The sequence below is a fragment of the Mercenaria mercenaria genome, chromosome 13 (assembly GCF_021730395.1).
Source record: "Mercenaria mercenaria strain notata chromosome 13, MADL_Memer_1, whole genome shotgun sequence".
Classification (NCBI taxonomy): Eukaryota; Metazoa; Mollusca; class Bivalvia; order Venerida; family Veneridae; genus Mercenaria; species Mercenaria mercenaria.
This window is the reverse complement of record NC_069373.1, coordinates 71594127-71613709: the sequence shown is the minus strand read 5'-3', so window position 1 is coordinate 71613709 and position 19583 is coordinate 71594127. Positions and strand designations below refer to the sequence as shown.

The following is a 19583-nucleotide window of genomic DNA, read 5'->3' as shown; positions in this document are numbered from 1 at the left end:
TAGAAAGTGTTTCTTGCTTTGCCCACAAGTCAATACAACTTTTTATTGATAATCACATGACTTGTGTTTAGACCAATGGAACAGACTACACATAACAACTTTTACTGAGTTGTCCTAGGTACCAAGGACTAAGGACTAATAGTTTTTGACTGACGAATGGAAAGCCATTCAATTATCGTTTTATTATATGATATCAGAAACAAATTTCAGAGTTTTTCCCTCATTTTTTAGTCCCTGGTGACAAAACTGTGTTGAACTGTTGACCAGTTAATAGCATAAACTGTTAACTAGCAATTTGTATAAACAGTCATGTAACGATAACAAATCTTGTTTGTATTCTACTTCTAATTTTATTAGAAATGTTCATATGTATATAGACAAAACTCTTAAAAATGATATGTGCATGTATACAATATATATGAATCACTAAATATAATCTTAAACAAAAAACTGATATGTACATCTGAAGGAATGTTTCAAAATCACTGATAAGCACAAAAATTACAACCACTTAAAACGTGTTAGTCAGGACACTGAGTGGGTACAAAATACTTTACAATGGTTAAGCTTTTTCTACACTTGAACAGCCTGTCTCTCTTTAGTAAAGCAAATATGAATCCAATTCTTTTTGGGGGAAATCTTTCTTAACAAGTTATACTCTTTAAAAATACAAAATCAAAATACTATTATAAAAACTTTGCCACACTTCTAGCAATTTAAAAATTTGTTAAAGGACCATAAAACACTGCACTTCCTGTCAGAAGTGAATCATCAAAGTTAAAAAAAAATCCAATTAAATTGAAGTTTATTGAATATAAAACAACTAGTCTGATTAATGTATTGCACATAAATAATTATACTTGAAACATACTTAAATAAATCAACAATTATTTATGTGAAATGAGCCCATCAAAACATGAAGAAATAGAAATAAAACAATAGATTCAGTTCTTTTGTATTAATTGAATCAATTCAGTTTATAGAGCAAATGTTTAGTCATTTGAAAGTCAAGGTGCTAAAAAGTGCATCCCCTTCCTCATTACATAAACTGTGGTATCGTAACTCTTCATGAGATTGACAATGAATTGTGTTTACCATATACCTATATAAATTCTTTAAAACAATATTGCTTGTATTTCACAAGTAAATATAAACAGGAAGAAAATCAGTTCTGTATTATACCTTCATTGACATCCAATCTCGTAAATATGTGTCTGTACTTCTTCCAATAATATTCAGGATCCAGTTCTATAAGTACTTCAAAGAAAAAAAACTAAAACAAAATAAAAGGTGAACCTTACAGATTCTTACAACAAAATGACCCTGTTCTGAAAAAGTGTCTTGAAAAACGAATAAAAACAACCAAATTTAGCTCAACATAGATAGTAAAACTGACTCTGTCACTAGTATTTGGCCATAAAAGAACAAACTTTTTATACATACATTGGATGTTATAGAAGCACAAAAAGATGTTACATTTATTATGTTTCTTATGTTTCTCCAAAACTAAAGACAATTTTGAGTACTTTCATTATTATTTTATCAGAACTGCCTTTATTAAAAATTTCTTATAAAGTATAATTCAATATGCACCACCTAAAAAGATATGAAAAGGTTTTTAATCTTAAGATTATTAATGTATACATATAAATCAATGTAGAATCTACAATAAATTAAAATAAACAAGAACAAAAGCACTGCAATGCAGAGCAATATACACCCAAAGGTATAACCTTTGACCCCTAAGTGTAATCAAAGGGTTATATCAGAGGATGGGAGCAAAATTTAAAGAACTGGACTGTTGAAGCTCAAAGGACAGGAACAACAAAAGGAAGAAATTCAAAAGTCCAAAGAAAAAAAATATTCTAAGTCCACAAAAAAAATCCTTACCAGGTACAGATATGTCAAAATACAAATAACAAGAGCTCCGCCAAGTGGGGCAATATATGCCCAAAGGGTTACATCAGAAAATGGGAGCAAAATTTAAAGAACTTGACTGTTGAAGCCCAAAGAACAGGAACAACAGAGGGAAGAAATTCCAAAAAAAAAATCTAAGTCCACAAAAAATATTCTAAGTCTGCAAAAAAATCCTTACCAGGTAAAGGTATATGTATGTCAAAATACACCTAAAACTTGGAGGTACCATCCATCTTGTACCACAGAAAAGTGGTCTCGGTTTTTCCCTATGGCCAATAATAAAAACAATTCAAAATAAGCTATTTATAGTAACATAAAACGGAAGTAATTAAAAAAAAATTATTGTAAGTGAACAAAAAAGGGATCTGCCAAATAAAAACAATAGCACTGCAATGCAGAGCAATATACACAAAGCAGTCATATATGACCTTTAACCCCCGTGTGACCTTGACCTTAAGATGAGCCATCTGAAACATGTGCTCTGCACGTCGTCTCCGTGTGATGAACATTTGTGCAAAGTTTCTTTGAAATCCTTCAAGCACTTCAAGAGTTACAGAGCAGACAAGAAACAAACTGATATGACTTTTGACCCCTAAGTGTGACCTTGACCTTGAAGCGAGATATCCAAAACATGCACTCTGCATTCTGCATGTCGTCTCGGTGTGGTGAACATTTGTATCAAGTTTCTTTGAAATCCTTCAAGAAGTTCAAGAGTTACAGAGCGGACACGAAATTGCTAACAGATGGATGGACGGACAGACGGACACCGGGGGTATAACATAATACGTCCCTTTGGGCATATAAAAATTGGAGGTACCATCCATGTTGTACCACAGAAAAGTGGTCTCGGTTTTTCCCTACGGCCAATAATAAAAGTTACAAAATAAGCTATTTATAGTAATATAAAAGGGAAGTAATTAAAAAAAAATATTGTAAGTGAACAAAAAAGGGATCTGGAACTGTTACAGAGTTGACACGAAATTGACAGACGGACACCGGGGGTATAACATAATACATCCCTTCGGGCGTATAACAAATTACTATATGTACTACTTTACAAAAAAAAAGCCAACAAACTTAATGAAAACAGTCAGACTGCCAATTATATCTCAATCTGTTCAATTATACTCATTATTAGACTGGCTCCCATCCCTATGTTTGTTTTGTCATATTTCTTATCATTAACAGAGGAAGTAACTCCAGCAAGCTGTTTCTATACTGACATTTTTTATGGTGCCCCTGACTCCGAACATAGGTGTATGGTTTAACCATAAAATAAAATGTGCTATTTACGAGGCTTAAAATTTACTAAAAAAGAAGTACCGTATTTAAAAATTAACCATGCAGCCGGGGAGCCAGGCTAACTCATTATCATCACTATTTTTGGTTTTTGCTTTATAATAGAATTCCACTTAAGCCAGTGCTTGGGTGCGAGTGGTGTTGTATATTTCATCCAAGCAAGTCTGGTATTATTTTACTTGGTTGCTTTCTATGCCTTCTAAGAATCTTCTTATCAAATGTATAAATTTTTACCAGTATGTATAATATAGGCCTGGAATGATCTTGTCTGACAATTTCCTGAGAATGAGCTGTTTTTAAAGATTCATTTAACTTCAATCATTATTAACGATCATTGCAGACGACATGAAAAAAAAAAATAAGAAAAACTGATAACTTATAACAAAGGTAGCTTTCCATAATTTTGCCTTTTGCATATACGGAGCAAAACACAAATCTAACTAGTGCTTAACTTTGAAAGTTACAGCACAAGTATGAAAATCATTTTGCAAGATACTAGTAAACCAAGTGAGTTTTGATATGAATAGAGAACAGTTTTTAAAAAATCAATTTTTGCGCTTCATAAGTTCAACCCCACTGCCGAGATTTGCAGAAAAATCTGAGTCCTCATTTAACAAATTTCTGTCCCCTGATAAATTACTTGCCCCTGTGGAAGTGCTCACTGGAGAATATCTCCCATCAATTGGTTTATATCCTCTATTTACAAGATATGAATACACTGGAGGATTACTTGGAGGCACTTGACCTTTAGGATCTCTATTTGATTTGCGGTCTCTATTTCTACTGGACTGAGGTTGGGTCTGTGCAGGGTACTGAGGTCCTGCTTGGGTTCCAGATTGTTGAAGAGGCACTGTAAAATTGGCCTGATGATAAGCATTAGGCTGGGATGGATTTGGCTGTTGGACATGTGGCAAATGACCTTGAGGGAATTGGGGTTGACCTTGGGGGTATCGAGGCTGACCTTGTGGGTATTGGGACTGACCTTGAGGGTACTGGGGCTGACCTTGTGGATATGGTTGCGGCTGACCAGGATATCCATATCGAGGTTGGGGCTGGTGAACACCTTGGGGTACATAACCTGGATAAGGTTGTCCCTGAAACTGTTGTGGCTGGGAGGCAGCTGGAGGTCTAAAACCAACTGGCTGAGGGGCTGGAGGGGCTGCAGGAGCATCTCCTGCTTTATTTTTTATCTTATTAGGTTGAGAATACACAGCATCTGGTTTGTCCTCTTTTGCACTTTCCTCTGACTCCGCCTCCGATTCCTCTTCTGATGACTCCTCCTCAGATTCATTTTCAGTGTCAGACTCATCAGTCTCCTCCTCTGACCCCGCCCCCTTGTCAACTAAAAGCGCCTTAGATTTTTTCTTTGGTTCTATTGAGTCATATTCCTCATCCTGATCAGGTGGGGGACGAGCACGCTGTGCTCTTAACACTTGAGGCGAAGTCTTTTTATTAGCATGAGCACTTGGCATCATAACACGCTCAACAAAAACAGACTGCTGACCTGAATCGTCAGCTCCGACAAAAGTATGTTCATCAACTGATGATTCCGAGTCATGTCTCATGGCTTCCCGATAAGTGGGAGGTACATAGTTTCTTTCACTGAAATTTTTAGTCGCTGTACTAAAAGATCTGTCGAATGATCTGTCATCTTCATATCTATCGTATTTCTCTCGATACCTTCTTCCGCTTCGTTCAGAGGTTCCTCTAGGGTTTGAATTAACATTTGGAGGTGGAAGAGGCCTTTTAACAGGCAAACTTGCATTACCTATAAACAACAAAAAAAACCATTATGCACAAAATTTCAAGTAATTCTGTAGAAAGCATATACATTTTACATACTGTATTTTGTTTTTTTCACACTCCCTGCTTAGAACTGACTTTGTACATACCAGTCAAATGAATTCAAATGCAATATTCAAATTTGAATGTCAAATATGAACTATTTTCCTGTGTTTGTTTTACTTGTTGTAATAAGTTAAACAGCATCAGACAATAGATTTAAGTCAATGATTTAAGTCAATGCTTAAAAAGCTTGATAAACAAGGAAAGTTTTATGAAGATTCATTCAAATTGTGATTTCTATATGTTTATGTTTTCCATTAAATAACCTAGTGAGCTAGATTTTTCCATTCTGAGCTAGATTTCATGACAAATATTTTGACAAAATTTCAAGAAATCAGAGCATACATGTGGTCTCTACTGTGTTTATACAGTGCACAGTTTTTCTATGATTTGACCAAGTGACCTTCTTTTTGACCCCAGAAGACCCAGTTTCAAGCATGACCACCATATCGTAAAGACAAACATTCTAATTTGTTTTCCATAGATCAGGTAGAAATATGACCTCTAGAGTGCTAACAAGTAATTTCAAAATCCCTTCATCAATGGCAGAGTTATGGACCGGACACAAAACAGACCCTGTTAACCTTTGACTTCTAAGTGTGACCTTGACCTTGGAGCTAGGGGTCTGGGTCTTGCGCAGGACACTTCGTCTCATTATGGTGAAAATTTATGCCAAGTTATTTCAAAATCCCTTAATGGATGGCAGAGTTACAGCCCGGACAAGAATTTACATGGACAGACGCACAGACACAGACAGTGCAATTTTAATATGCCAACCTTCGGAGGCATAAAAGGTAGAGTAAATTTCACCTTAAGAGAACAAATGGATCACTTTCACCTTCCTGATACCAACAGGTAAAGTGTTGTTTTAAACCAAAGCCCCAATTTTCTTCTTGTTCAACAAACCAGTATTTTTGCAGTATCAACTATATAGGTGTCAATTTCAAACACAGAATTTTTTTTTTAATACCTGTACCATACAGGTTTTATGACAACAGAAATTACCAACATTATGTAAATAAATGAAAAAACCCAATAGAAGGAACAAAATGTTCAGTGTTTGTTTAGATGTTTAAGTCATGCCAGCACAGTTCAATCCATACAAGAATTTTTTCTACTTTTATGGTGAGGAGGACCTCAGGACTGGTGCTCTTCTGACCATATACTTTCAGGCACTGGTAAGCACCTGGGTAGAAACACCAACCTTCCTTAAGCCAGATGCAGTATTAGGAATAAAGATTATGCACACTTTGTTCTCAACGGCAAAAAGCAGTGGGGCAGGTCAGTCAGTGGGACAGATCAAATTCAGTGATTTGAAAATTGACACCTCACAGTAAGCTTTCATTGTTGAAAAGAACATCTTGTGACATTTGCTCTTTTTTTTATATAAAATATCCCACAAAAGCACTTCTACACACAATTCATGCATCTAAAAAGCAAAATATAACATGCAATGCTGACAAAAATGTCAACATAATTTACTCTGGGCCCATATTTATCAAAGACCGCAATTACCCATTATCTTTAAAAGCACAAACTTTATTTTATGCATTGTCTGTTTTCTGTCAACATACTGACTGATATTGCTGGAACTTGATACAGATGAGTTTTCAGTTATAAATATATTAATTTCCATAAACAACTACTGCAAGGAGAAAACTTTGCAGTAATTGCACCTCAAGTCAACATATGAAATTAAAAATCAATGTCAATAAAATTGACAGGAAAAGGTTTTAGACTGAAACAACTGAGTGCATTTTATATGAATTTTTACAGTAAAATACTGATGAATATGGACCCTGAACTACAAGGGGGATTCTAGTCTAACTTGTAATATCAACTCATAAAGATCACAAAATGAACATTTCAACAGCAAAGACTTACTATCAAACATTGAGCTATCACTGGCCAGGGTACGTTGAGATCGTGCAATCTTTGCCCTTGGTAGATTTGGTGACCTACGAATACTTGCAAACCCATGTTTTGAACTTTCTGATGTCCATGGTTTTTTACTATATGGCCCATGGCTATTAGGAACTTTTCCGTTTAAACTATGTACACTTGCAGCAGTGTTTACGTGACCTAATTTTTCCTCCTTCCATTTTTGGCTGATTCCTCGTTGCTTTCTGTAACAGCAGCAGACGACAATGACAACGATAACAAACACCAAAGCAAAACATCCAGCGATAATGCCTGCGATTTCTTTAGTTCCGAGCAGACGATAGTTGTAACCATATTCATCACAATTGTGTTCACTACCGTAGTTGCAGTCCACAGTACCAGCTGGAAAGAAAGCAAAATAAAAATAAATTTAGTAAACTGTTTATTTCAACAAATCATGTGACAATTACGTCTTAGTTTGCTCTCTCTCACACAGAAAGATGAAAATACTGTAGTGGAGTGCAGTCCAACTGTACAAAATTCTTGCTACCAATCATCATGTCAGATGATAAATATATTAAACATGTAACAAAAACCTCCTGTGCAATAAAATAGACATTACTGCGAAATCATAAATGTTTGTGGGTGTCTGATTTGTGTCGATTTCACGCTTTAATCAATCCATGAAATTAAATGCCAATGAACAAAAAAAAAATGCCAATTCATTTTATGTTAAAAATTTTAAATCCACAAATTCATATCCCCAAGAAATAGCCAAAAGGGCAAAACCATGAAATTTCATGCCCACGAAGCTAAATGTTTTCAAAGAATGATACTTTTCATCAACATATTTAAACAAATCTGCAAACAAAGGTAGTCTTTACCTTAAAAAGGAACATATTCAGATGTGAATCACCGTATAAAAACTTTTATATTTTACAGACTGAAAAATCATCAATATCATTAACAATTTGTATTTAAGGAGTATGATGGGAAGTTCTCTCCTACCGGTACTTCAAATTTTGCTGCATAACTACCCTAACACAATAGCTTTACTTCATTATTTTACATACTGTACAAGTATGTTATAAATAAATCTGCCAAATAGATTTCATTTCATCAATAGAAGCTAGCACTCTCTGAATTTAGAAACAAGAGCTGTCACTATTGGTGACTAATGCCCCCAGAAGCATGCCCATGAATGCTACAGTTGTCTGCGCAAAAAAAAGCACACATCATTTCGTGACCTTGACCTTGACACAAGAGACCCGGGTCATAAGTGTGACACACCTTCTCAATATGGTTAAAATTTGTGTCAAATTATTTTCAAATCCCTTGATAAATGGCAGAGTTATTGACCAGACAAGAAACACCTTTGACTTCTAAGTGTGACCTTGGCCTTGGAGCTAGGAGTCTGGGTCTAGCACATGACAAGTCATCTCAATATAGGGAACATTTATGCAAAGTAATTTTCAAATCCCTTCATCAATGGCAGAGTTATTAACCGGACATGAAAAAGACGCTGTTAACCTTTGACTTCTAAGTGGGACACTGACCTTGGAGCTAGGGGTCTGGGTCTTGTGCATGACATGTCGTCTCATTATGATCAACATTTATGCCAAGTTATTTCAAAATCCCTTCATGGATGGCAGTTATGGACAGACATGAAACAGACCCTGTTAACTTTTACCTCTGTGACCTTGATTTTGGAGCTAGAGGTCTGCGTCTTGCGCATGACACGTCGTCTCATTATGGTGAACATTTCTGCCAAGTTATTTCAAAATCCCTTCATTGATGGCAGAGTTACAGCCCAGACAAGAATTTTCACTGACAGACGTGCACATGGACGGACAGTGCGATTTTAATATGCACACCTCAGGGGGCATATAAACTGTCTAAAATCTGGTGGCATGTCCCTTTAAAGTTAATCTCACTCTTGAAACACAATGGAATAGAAATTTTAACCTGCCCTTATGATATTTACAAGGGGTATATAAGCCCTTCAAACTAAAGCTGTCCTTTGAAGAGGTATTGTATTACTGTAAATTTTATAGCTTATTTAAACCATTAAAAGGTGTACTCACATGGTATAGGCTCCACTACGACTCGAATGTCATAGTTTCTATCCAGTTCTCCTCTGGTCATACGAAATGTTACCAACTGTCCCGAGGTGAATATAAAATTGAGATCTGAAGGTTTCTGGTCTTGTTTACTGAACGATCTCTGAAAAACGGAGATACGAATGGTGACATCAGTGTTACATCCTCGGAAAAAAATCAGAAAGGTGCTTTGACCCATGTCCTTCCTTGCTAAAGGGCAAAATATGTATTAACATTTAGGAAGACATTACATCATAATCACCCAAAAGTAAGATACTTGAATAAAGTGTACCAGTAAAAGATACTGTGGAATCATTTAATTTCACAGGGACAAATTTCTATGGCTTTGACCAAAATTACTATTTTTTTTTACTAAATATAATTTCGTGGATTTGGCCTTTGAACAGAAGTTAAATGATCGTTTTACTGCTTCATTGGGATAAAAATTTGTGGATTTACTCAACCGTGAATATTAGTCCCCCACAAATATTTACAATTTCACAGTATTCTAAAATTCATATAAGTCCCATAAAGCTTTTATTTGTATGTCCCAGTTATATGAAACAATAATCCAAATGGAGAATTTTCATAATCAGGGTCCTAGTCTTTTATTCGACTGTTTCTGAGCTCTCAGTTTAAACTGACCAATAGAAGCGCAGCATTTTGAGAAAGGTCTCATAACTCAGTTTTATAAACATAACTCAGTTTTATAAACTCATTCTGTCAGAAAAGCATTCTCAGCAAAGTTTGAGAACACTTTACAAAGTCAAATCTTAGATACTAGTATGAAGATAAATATTGTTAATTTGAAATACATACTCACTACTCAACTTCTTAAAAATAGTCTAATCTTTTGGTTAAATTGTTAGATTAATATTAACAAGAGCTGTCGGAGGACAGCAATGCTCGACTATTCAACAGCCTTGTTGATTGAATGAATACGAAAGTCGAAAAAGGGGCATAATTTTGTAAAAAAGCAAAATAGGGTTATGGAACCTGCGTAGTGCTTATCAGCTCATGACAGTGGACAAGTGTGTGAAGTTTCAATCCATTCCCATTAGTGGGTACTGAGATACCAGCTTACATATAAGAATTTAACCCAAAACTCCTAAGGGGCATAATTTTGTAAAATGCAAAGTTGAGTTATTGACCCTTTGCACTGCATGTCAGATCATGACAGTGAACAAGTGTGTGAAGTTTCAATCCTTTCCCATTAGTGGATACTGAGATACCAGCTTACACACAAAAACTTAACCAAAAATTTCTATGTTGAAAAAGGTGCATAATTTTGTAAAAAGGCAAAATAAAGTTATGGGACCTGCTTTGTGCATGTCAGATCATGACAGTGAACAAGTGTGTGAAGTTTCAATCCATTCCAATTAGTGAGTACCGGTACTGAGATACCAGCTTACATACAAAACCTTAACCAAAAAATTCTAAGTAAAAAATGGGGCATAATTTTGTAAAAAAGCAAAATAGAGTTATGGAACCTGTGCAATGTAAGTCAGTTTATCACAGTAAGTAAGTGTGTGAAGTTTCAATCCATTCCCACAAGTGGTTACTGAGATACCAGCTTACATACAAAACCTTAACCAAAAATTTCTAAGTCAAACTAGAATGTGTCTGTAGGACACAGGGTGTGCCCCCCACTGGTACATTTGTCATAAATGAGAGCCAATAATTCAAATGTTTGCAGTCTTAATGGGGTATAGCCTCAACAATCATTTTATGAAAAGGATTCATTATTCTAGGCCCTTTACTTTTTGAGCTATGAGCATCACAAACAAAAAATCCACTATTTTGGTTATTTCACGAGCCATAACTCTGTAATAAGAGCTAAGATTCTCAAGAGGAATGCCAAGTGTGCAAGTTCACATCACGATAAAGACTCCAGCAAGGTTTCCTGAATTTAGATCTGATACTTTTTGAGCTAGGCACATAATTAGGTGAAAAAGTGCATTTTTTTTACTATTTCAGGGGCCATAACTTTAAAAATAGGGGGTGGAGCCAGCCAAAAAATTAGAGGTGTGCAAGTTTATATCATGATAAAGACTTATGCAAGTTTTCAACCATTTATATTAAATACTTTTTGAGCTAGGTGCATCACAAGGTGTAAATGTGTATTTTTGACTATTTCAGGGGCCATAACTCTAAAAATAGGGGGCGGACCCAAATGAACAAGAGCTGTCAGTGGACAGCGCGCTCGACTATTCTCAGTGCTTGATAGTATAAAATAAGCAATGAGAAAAACTTAAACATTACAATAAGCATATTCTAAGTCGAAAAGGGGCCATAATTCAGTCAAAATGCTTGACAGAGTTGCCTCCTCCTTTTCACAGACTGGGGTCATGATGGTAAACAAGTATGCAAAATATGAAAGCAATATCTCAATGGACTTTGAAAATATTTGGGGTGGTACGCAAACTTTAACATTCATTCTAAGTCGAAAAGGGGCCATAATTCAGTCAAAATGCTTGACAGAGTTGTCTCCTCCTTTTTACAGACTGGGGTCATGATGGTAAACAAGTATGCAAAATATGAAAGCAATATCTCAATGGACTTTGAAAATATTTGGAGTGGTACGCAAACTTTAACATTTATTCTATGTCGAAAAGGGGCCATAATTCAGTCAAAATGTTTGACAGAGTTGCCTCCTCCTTTTTACAGACTGGGGTCATGATGGTAAACAAGTATGCAAAATATAAAAGCAATATCTTAATGGACTTTGAAAATATTTGGGGTGGTACGCAAACTTTAACATTTATTCTAAGTCGAAAAGGGGCCATAATTCAGTCAAAATGCTTGACAGAGTTGCCTCCTCCTTTTTACAGACTGGGGTCATGATGGTAAACAAGTATGCAAAATATGAAAGCAATATCTTAATGGACTTTGAAAATATTTGGGGTGGTACGCAAACTTTAACATTTATTTTAAGTCGAAAAGGGGCCATAATTCAGTCAAAATGCTTGATAGAGTTGCCTCCTCCTTTTTACAGACTGGGGTCATGATGGTAAACAAGTATGCAAAATATGAAAGCAATATCTCAATGGACTTTGAAAGTATTTGGGGTGGTACGCAAACTTTAACATTTGTGTGACGCTCACGCCGACGCCGGGGCGAGTAGGATAGCTCCCCTATTCTTTGAATAGTCGAGCTAAAAATAGGAGGTGCGCAAGTTCATATCATGATTAGGACTCATGCAAGTTTTTCATGAATCTATATCAAATACTTTTTGAGCTAGGCATGTCACAAGGTGAAAATGTGCATTTTTGACTATTTCAGGGGCCATAACTCTGAAAATAGGGGGCCGACCCAAATGAAAAATAGGAGGTGCGCAAGTTCATATCATGATTAAGACTCATGCAAGGTTTCATGAATCTATATCAAACGCTTTTTGAGCTAGGCGTGTCACAAGGTGAAAATGCGCATTTTTTACTATTTCAGGGGCCATAACTCTGAAAATAGGGGGCAAAGCCAGATGAACAAGAGCTGTCCGTAAGACAGCCAAGCTCGACTATTCGAAATATTGTCCCAGAAGCAGGAAAATATTACCCAAAAAGGTTAAATATCAAAAGAGTTTTAAGTTCAAAAGGGGGAATAATTTGACCAAAATGCCTATCAGTTATGGGACTTGCTGCTATCAACTAGATTTATAACCCCGAAGACACATGTGAAGTTTCAAATCAATATCTGCATTAGTTTTGGAGATAGTAACTTGCATGTAAAACATTAACCAAAATTTTCTAAGTCTAAAAGGGGGCATAATTTGCTCAAAATACATGTCAGAGTTATGGGTCTTGACCCAATGAGGTTGGTAATTGATCTAGAAAAAGAAAAAATAAGTTTCAAATCTATATGCCTTTTAGAAATAGCTGTATGTACTTGCACGCAAAACTTTAACCAGAATTTTCTAAGTCCAAAAGGGGACATAATTTGGCCAAAATGAAGGTCAGAGTTATGGGACTTGCTGCTATCAACTAGTTTTATAACCCCGAAGACACATGTGAAGTTTCAAATCAATATCTGCATTAGTTTTGGAGATAATAACTTGCATGTAAAACTTTAACCAAAATTTTCTAAGTCTAAAAGGGGGCATAATTTGCTGAAAAAATATGTCAGAGTTATGGGACTTGACCCAGTGAGGTCGGTAATTGATCTAGAAAAAGAAAAAATAAGTTTCAAATCTATATGCCTTTTAGAAATAGCTGTATGTACTTGCACGCAAAACTTTAACCAGAATTTTCTAAGTCCAAAAGGGGGCATAATTTGGCCAAAATGAAGATCAGAGTTATGGGACTTGCTGCTATCAACTAGATTTATAACCCCGAAGACACATGTGAAGTTTCAAATCAATATCTGCATTAGTTTTGGAGATAGTAACTTGCATGTAAAACTTTAACCAAAATTTTCTAAGTCTAAAAGGGGGCATAATTTGCTCAAAATACATGTCAGAGTTATGGGTCTTGACCCAATGAGGTTGGTAATTGATCTAGAAAAAGAAAAAATAAGTTTCAAATCTATATGCCTTTTAGAAATAGCTGTATGTACTTGCACGCAAAACTTTAACCAGAATTTTCTAAGTCCAAAAGGGGGCATAATTTGGCCAAAATGAAAGTCAGAGTTATGGGACTTGCTGCTATCAACTAGTTTTATAACCCCGAAGACACATGTGAAGTTTCAAATCAATATCTGCATTAGTTTTGGAGATAGTAACTTGCATGTAAAACTTTAACCAAAATTTTCTAAGTCCAAAAGGGGGCATAATTTGCTCAAAATACATGTCAGAGTTATGGGACTTGACCCAGAGAGGTTGGTTATTGACCTAGAAAAAGAAAAAATAAGTTTCAAAGCTATATGCCTTTAATTGATGGCTGTATGTACTTGCATGCAAAAACTTAACCAAGGTGTGACGCCGACGCCGACGCCAGGGTGAGTAGAATAGCTAGACTATTCTTCGAATAGTCGAGCTAAAAATAGGAGGTGCGCAAGTTCATATCATGATAAACACTCATGCAAGGTTTCATCAATTTATATCGAATACTTTTTGAGCTAGGCGTGTCACAAGGTGAAAAGTGCATTTTTGACTATTTCAGGGGCCATAACTCTGAAAATAGGGGGCGGAGCCAGACGAAAAATAGGAGGTGCGCAAGTTCATATCATGATAAACACTCGTGCAAGGTTTCATCAATTTGTATCAAATACTTTTGGAGCTAGGCGCATCACGAACTTCGGACGGACGGACGGAAGGACGGACAAGACCAAATCTATATGCCCCCACCACTCATGGGGGGGCACAAAAAGGGGCATAATTTTGTAAAAAAGCAAAACAGAGTTATGGAACCAGTGCAATGTAAGTCAGTTTATCACAGTGAATAAATGTGTGAAGTTTCAATCCATTCCCACAAGTGGTTGCTGAGATACCAGCTTACATACAAAAACTTAACCAAATCGGGACGCGGACGCGGGCACAGACGCGGACCCCGACGCATGGGCGAGTCCAATAGCTCTACTATTCTATGAATAGTCGAACTAAAAACTCTCAGTCAAAATTTTCAATGATATACAAGTACATTTTCTTCTGCATAACAATTACTGATACTAAGTCAACATTTTTTTTATCAATTTATGTTGGCTTGTTTATATAATCACTCTCATGTGATGTGACTAGCCCAAGTGAGGTTTCAAACCTGTGTCATTCAGATTAATAAGCAGCTGATTACTGCTCAAAGTGAATAAATTTGAATCTTACCAGAAGTTTTCCTTGAAACTCGCCATCATAGATATAGAAATATACACCAGGATCGTCAATGCGTACTTCAAGTACCTGAAGTTTGAATCTATATGGTTCTCTTATGTTTTCTGTGTTTAGAGTGATACTACATGAAGTCACAGGTTGACCCTGCAAAAAAAGACATATAAAAATGATGAATTATGATGACCTATAAGATATTCAAGATTACATGTTGTCACAAACTGGAATATGTGCAATTTAGTCTTTCCTTGACAATGGAACAAACCTTGGGATGCAGTTTGTTAACTTTGAAATTTTACAGCCCAGCTTTTGATTTTTGCTGTTTAGAACCATGAAACATGGCCTGTTGATTCTGTTAAGATTTGTAACTAGAGTTATGATTGAAAGTGACTAATACCCCCACAATATCGCTCTCTGTCTCTCTCTAAAGACAAGAGTTATGGTTCTTGTGCACATTTCACCTCCTTAAATTTCAATCTATCATTGTATAAAGTTATATCTAACTCCCTGCAGTTTAGTTACAATGCTGAATCAAATTTAGGGAATTAAATGTTTCATGGTGGACACAAGGACAGATTGGGCAAAGTCCCATGAACTTGTTTGGTAGGGATATAACAAAATACAGTATTCTAGCACTATTTTTTAACAAAATAGAATTATTTGAAGAAATTTGGTAGAAGGTCACTTAAGGTACTTCTCTGTAAAGTATACCAATATAGGGAAAACTAGCCCCTTGCCCTAGGGGCCATTTTGTTTGATGAAGCAGCATAAGTTGAAGGAATTCGGTAGAGGGTCATCCAAGGATCATTTCTGTCAAAGTATTTTCTAATTGTTCCATCAGTTTCTGAGAAGATTTTCAAAGTTTTTCCTTTCAGTTGCCATGACAGCCTGAATTCAGCATGGATGACCTAAAGTTGAAGGAATCTGAAAGGGGAACACCCAAGGAACATTCCTGTGAAGCTTGGTTGAAATAGGTACAATGGTTTAGGAGGAAATGTTCTATAAAAAGTGTTGATGACGGAAAATCAATGATCCTAAAAGCTCACTATAAGCACTTCATGTTCAGTTGAGCTAAAAATTATTGTCTAAAGGAGTCTGTTAAAGAAAATCTTTAAAGAAATTCACAACACAAAGAAATGCTGATTTAAAAGCAACAGTAAGGATATCATGATCAGTAATAACTCTTCACTTAAGAAATTTTAAAAACAGATAAAAATCACAATAAGACCCAGTCATCTAGCATTATTTTCCAGTACTGGTACGTAAAGTGTAAAAAAAAACACAAAGTCTACCAGTACCAGACTAAATTGCATGACTCACCTGAAATTCTGTGCTGGTACCACTTATAAACACCGTGGACCTGCCCACCTCTCTTGGTTTTCCATCACAGTCTGAGTATCTGTCCAGGTAAACTGAAAAACAAGGCCTTTACTTGTAGTTAGTGGAACAGTGGTTATAAATCAGCAGGGTAGACTTCATAGCTAGCCATGGACATTGGTTAAATTCTCTGTTGTGACTGATACCCTGACTAGTGTTTAGTGTGATATATTTATTCATATCTATGCTACTCGTAAAAATACTGCATCTGGTGTCCACTCGTGAAAGATATTCAAGCTTACACTCAGGGCTCCAGATAAGATGCGTATTAGCGTAAATTACGCTTTGAAATAATGCATATACGCATGTGCGATCATTTTTAAGTGTATAAAAACGTATAAGATATTACAGAAACTCCTGCAATGACTTTTTACTAGCGTAAACAAAATCTGAATCATCTAAAGGCTTTACGTAACAAAGCACAGTCAGCAGTAATTCTCCCACACAGAACGTACACACGCATTGAATGGTACTTTATAAGTTAAACTATATTATATACCCAATGCATTCGTAAATCAAATAGTTGGGAAACAATATTGACGGTACGATAGTGTATTTTAAAGCGGTGTCGATTTAAAATATCAACCTCCGGTGTAGAGTAAACAACAAAATGTCTCTTTCTAAGATTGTAAAAAGTGAACAAACACTACGCATCTTTAAACCAACAAGAACGATCATTAAAACATATTAAAGCTATATTGAGTATTCTATTGGATTCAGTAGCGGTGTTTTAAGCCAAAGTAAGCCAAGGGAGAACAAAAAGCAAAAACTTGAATGCTGAATTGAAACTGAACTGCAAACAAATTCATGGGTGTTACACCAAATTAATAAATATGTTATAAAACCGTTTTCTTTTTTTTCACATTTACAAATTTTCAGGAGTAAAATTACTCCTAGTAAATTTCAGACTTTACCATTTTACTCATTCACAAAAATTATGATGAGTAAATACTCATAGGCCAAAAAAATTATCTGGAGCCCTGTTACACTGAAACAAACAAAAATCCTAGTCTTGCAGAAGTTATTTTAGCTCATACCATGCAAGATAATAAAACCTATTGTTATGTTCTAAAAAATAATTATGAGATACAACAAAATGCCTAAGTTAACTGTGTGTTTATTTAAGTATAATTCTGTATCAGATTTTCCCCCCACTATTTTTTAGTTAAAACATATTTTATTACATACACGTAGTTTTTCCAGCACCAGGAATACTATTAATTTGGCAGTGCACAAAATCTCCAAACACCACCACTGCAACCACCAAAAGTACTAAAACCTTCATTTTACTGCTGCTTTTACATCATGAAAACGTCACCTGAAGAAAAGCAAAAAAGTGACAACTGTTTATAAATAATTTTGTAATTTTATTTGCTTACTAATAGCTGCTGTATATTATCAGGCTCATGTACTAAGGAACAACATGACAGAAAAAGTTCTAGTAAATACAATCATCTGGTAATGTACATGGGGGACAGTGTTATACTTCCATATAGGTGTGAAATCTTATAAATGTTCACAAAATCGCGATATATCAAAAATGGTAGAAGTTATAAACTTGTGCAATAAAATCAACAAACTTTTAAACATATGACTTTTAAACTTTATCAAGTCATACAACAAAGAGTCGCTTGCTTTCCTCGTGCAATTATGCAAATATTCTATAATGAGTAAGTAGCGTGGGAAAACTGTCTGTCGGAGTCATTCAGCTGGAAATTTAATGAATGGAAAAATAGCATTAGACACTGAGTCAAAATGTGACATATCTTGTCGGTTTGACAGGCTTATTTTGCAGTCGTGAGTAACAACTTTTTTGCCATATATTTTTTGTATGTAAACGACATACATTGTATTATTAGTTTCGTCTGAAGTGGTTAAGTATAATTTTAACAAACCTAGCAATATGTTTTACGATTTTGATCAAGTCTGCATTCAACAATTATTTAAATAATAGTGTACTGGGCCTTGAATAAAAACGTCTTGGTAAATAAATCTTCTAGAATTGGGTGAAAAAGGGACAGACTAGCATATAGTGGTACTCATTGCCTAATTATCTGTACTACAAAAATATTTCTGACCTTAAACTCAACTAAAAGTTTCATGAATACTCTAAATTTGAATAAAAGTCATCTGATAAACAAATGTTTTTCCAATTTATGTCAGTCCATAAAATTAAACAGATTGTTTTACGGCCTAAAAAAAAGTTTCCGGTATTCCAACCTACGTACCCTAAATTTTTGTCCCGGCCCTAACTGTATTTACAATTATGGCCTTGGAGAATTGTTTTCAACTTTTTAAATTCTTCTGTAAATCTATAGATTGAAAAATCTGTAAATTTACAGATTATCTGAAAAATTATAATTTATATAGGCCTACCGTTTATAAATTTAGCTTATGCAGAATTCAATTCTTATAATCATTCATGTAGTTCATGTAGAGTAGATGCCCGGAACATCATTAGATGTTAAGCGTTGTCGCTTCTTAGGCCCATTTGTATTTGTTTTCCCGAATTGGTACTAAATTATCTTAATTTTGGTTATCATGAATTATCTTTATATTTATTCTATTCCATTTAATTGTCATAATATTGGTATATACATTCTGTCATATATTATATTACTACTATTTACAGTTAAAATTCCTTATAATGGTGTGTTATATATACTTGTGTATGTACTATCAATTGCGTGTTTGGGCACAGTATCCATTGCTTGAATTAGACTGGCGTTACATTTATATAGTACAAACAAGTTATTTTGGTTTTTGTTTGTTTGTTTGTTTTTTAAAAATAACATAATTTATCTTCACAGTCATATAGTCTAGATTTTACAAGTTAAGACCATAGCACCTGTCCTATGTTTGGGTTCAGACTGGCCTGACATTTAAAAATATCAATCAATAAAATTTCTAAAAAGGAACATTGTTCCCTAGCACAGTCTTATCACCCTTATGTCAATATACAGAACTTTTACCGAGAGGGGCTGTAGCACTTGGCTATGAATTTTGACCGCCCTGACCAGTGCTTATTTAGCTTAATCATGATTTCTGGACACAAATAACTTTTTAAGACACATACTTTTGAGTAAATTTAAGAAGACGTTTCACTTTAAATTACCTCTATTTAAAGAGAATTCGTGTTAGAAAATGTATTATGATTCACGAACAATTGAATAACTGCGAAAACAACGGAAAGCAGGTCAACAAATTATAACATACATGATTACAATGATATTCGATTCAAATGAAACAAACAATGCGAATAAAATCAGTGGTGATAACGTCTACGCAAAATATATTTTGAATTTGAGGTCAACTTTGAATTGTACAAAATATTTATCACACCTGAAATTACCTGACTTCCGTATTCGCCATTTTTGTTTCAAAATTGAGGGAACCTAGTCCATAAACAAAAT

At 35.1% G+C, this 19583-nt stretch overlaps 1 protein-coding gene across 3 annotated transcripts; it reads right to left on the bottom strand.

The window, feature by feature from the left end:
• Positions 1-327: 327 nt before the first annotated feature.
• Positions 328-19583, bottom strand: LOC123528612 (uncharacterized). Of its 3 annotated transcripts, none has more exons than XM_045308455.2 (7): positions 19523-19583; positions 17359-17488; positions 16114-16205; positions 14791-14940; positions 9027-9165; positions 6946-7344; positions 328-4984 (listed from the first exon to the last, which is right to left on the bottom strand). In XM_045308455.2, exons 2-7 carry the CDS (start codon positions 17453-17455, stop codon positions 3762-3764), a joined length of 2100 nt encoding a protein of 699 aa, XP_045164390.1. In that variant the 5' UTR covers positions 17456-17488; positions 19523-19583; the 3' UTR covers positions 328-3761. The 3 variants fall into 3 exon arrangements, with proteins under 3 accessions (XP_045164390.1, XP_045164392.1, XP_045164391.1); XM_045308457.2 differs by having other exon boundaries at positions 7144-7344; XM_045308456.2 differs by having other exon boundaries at positions 19513-19566.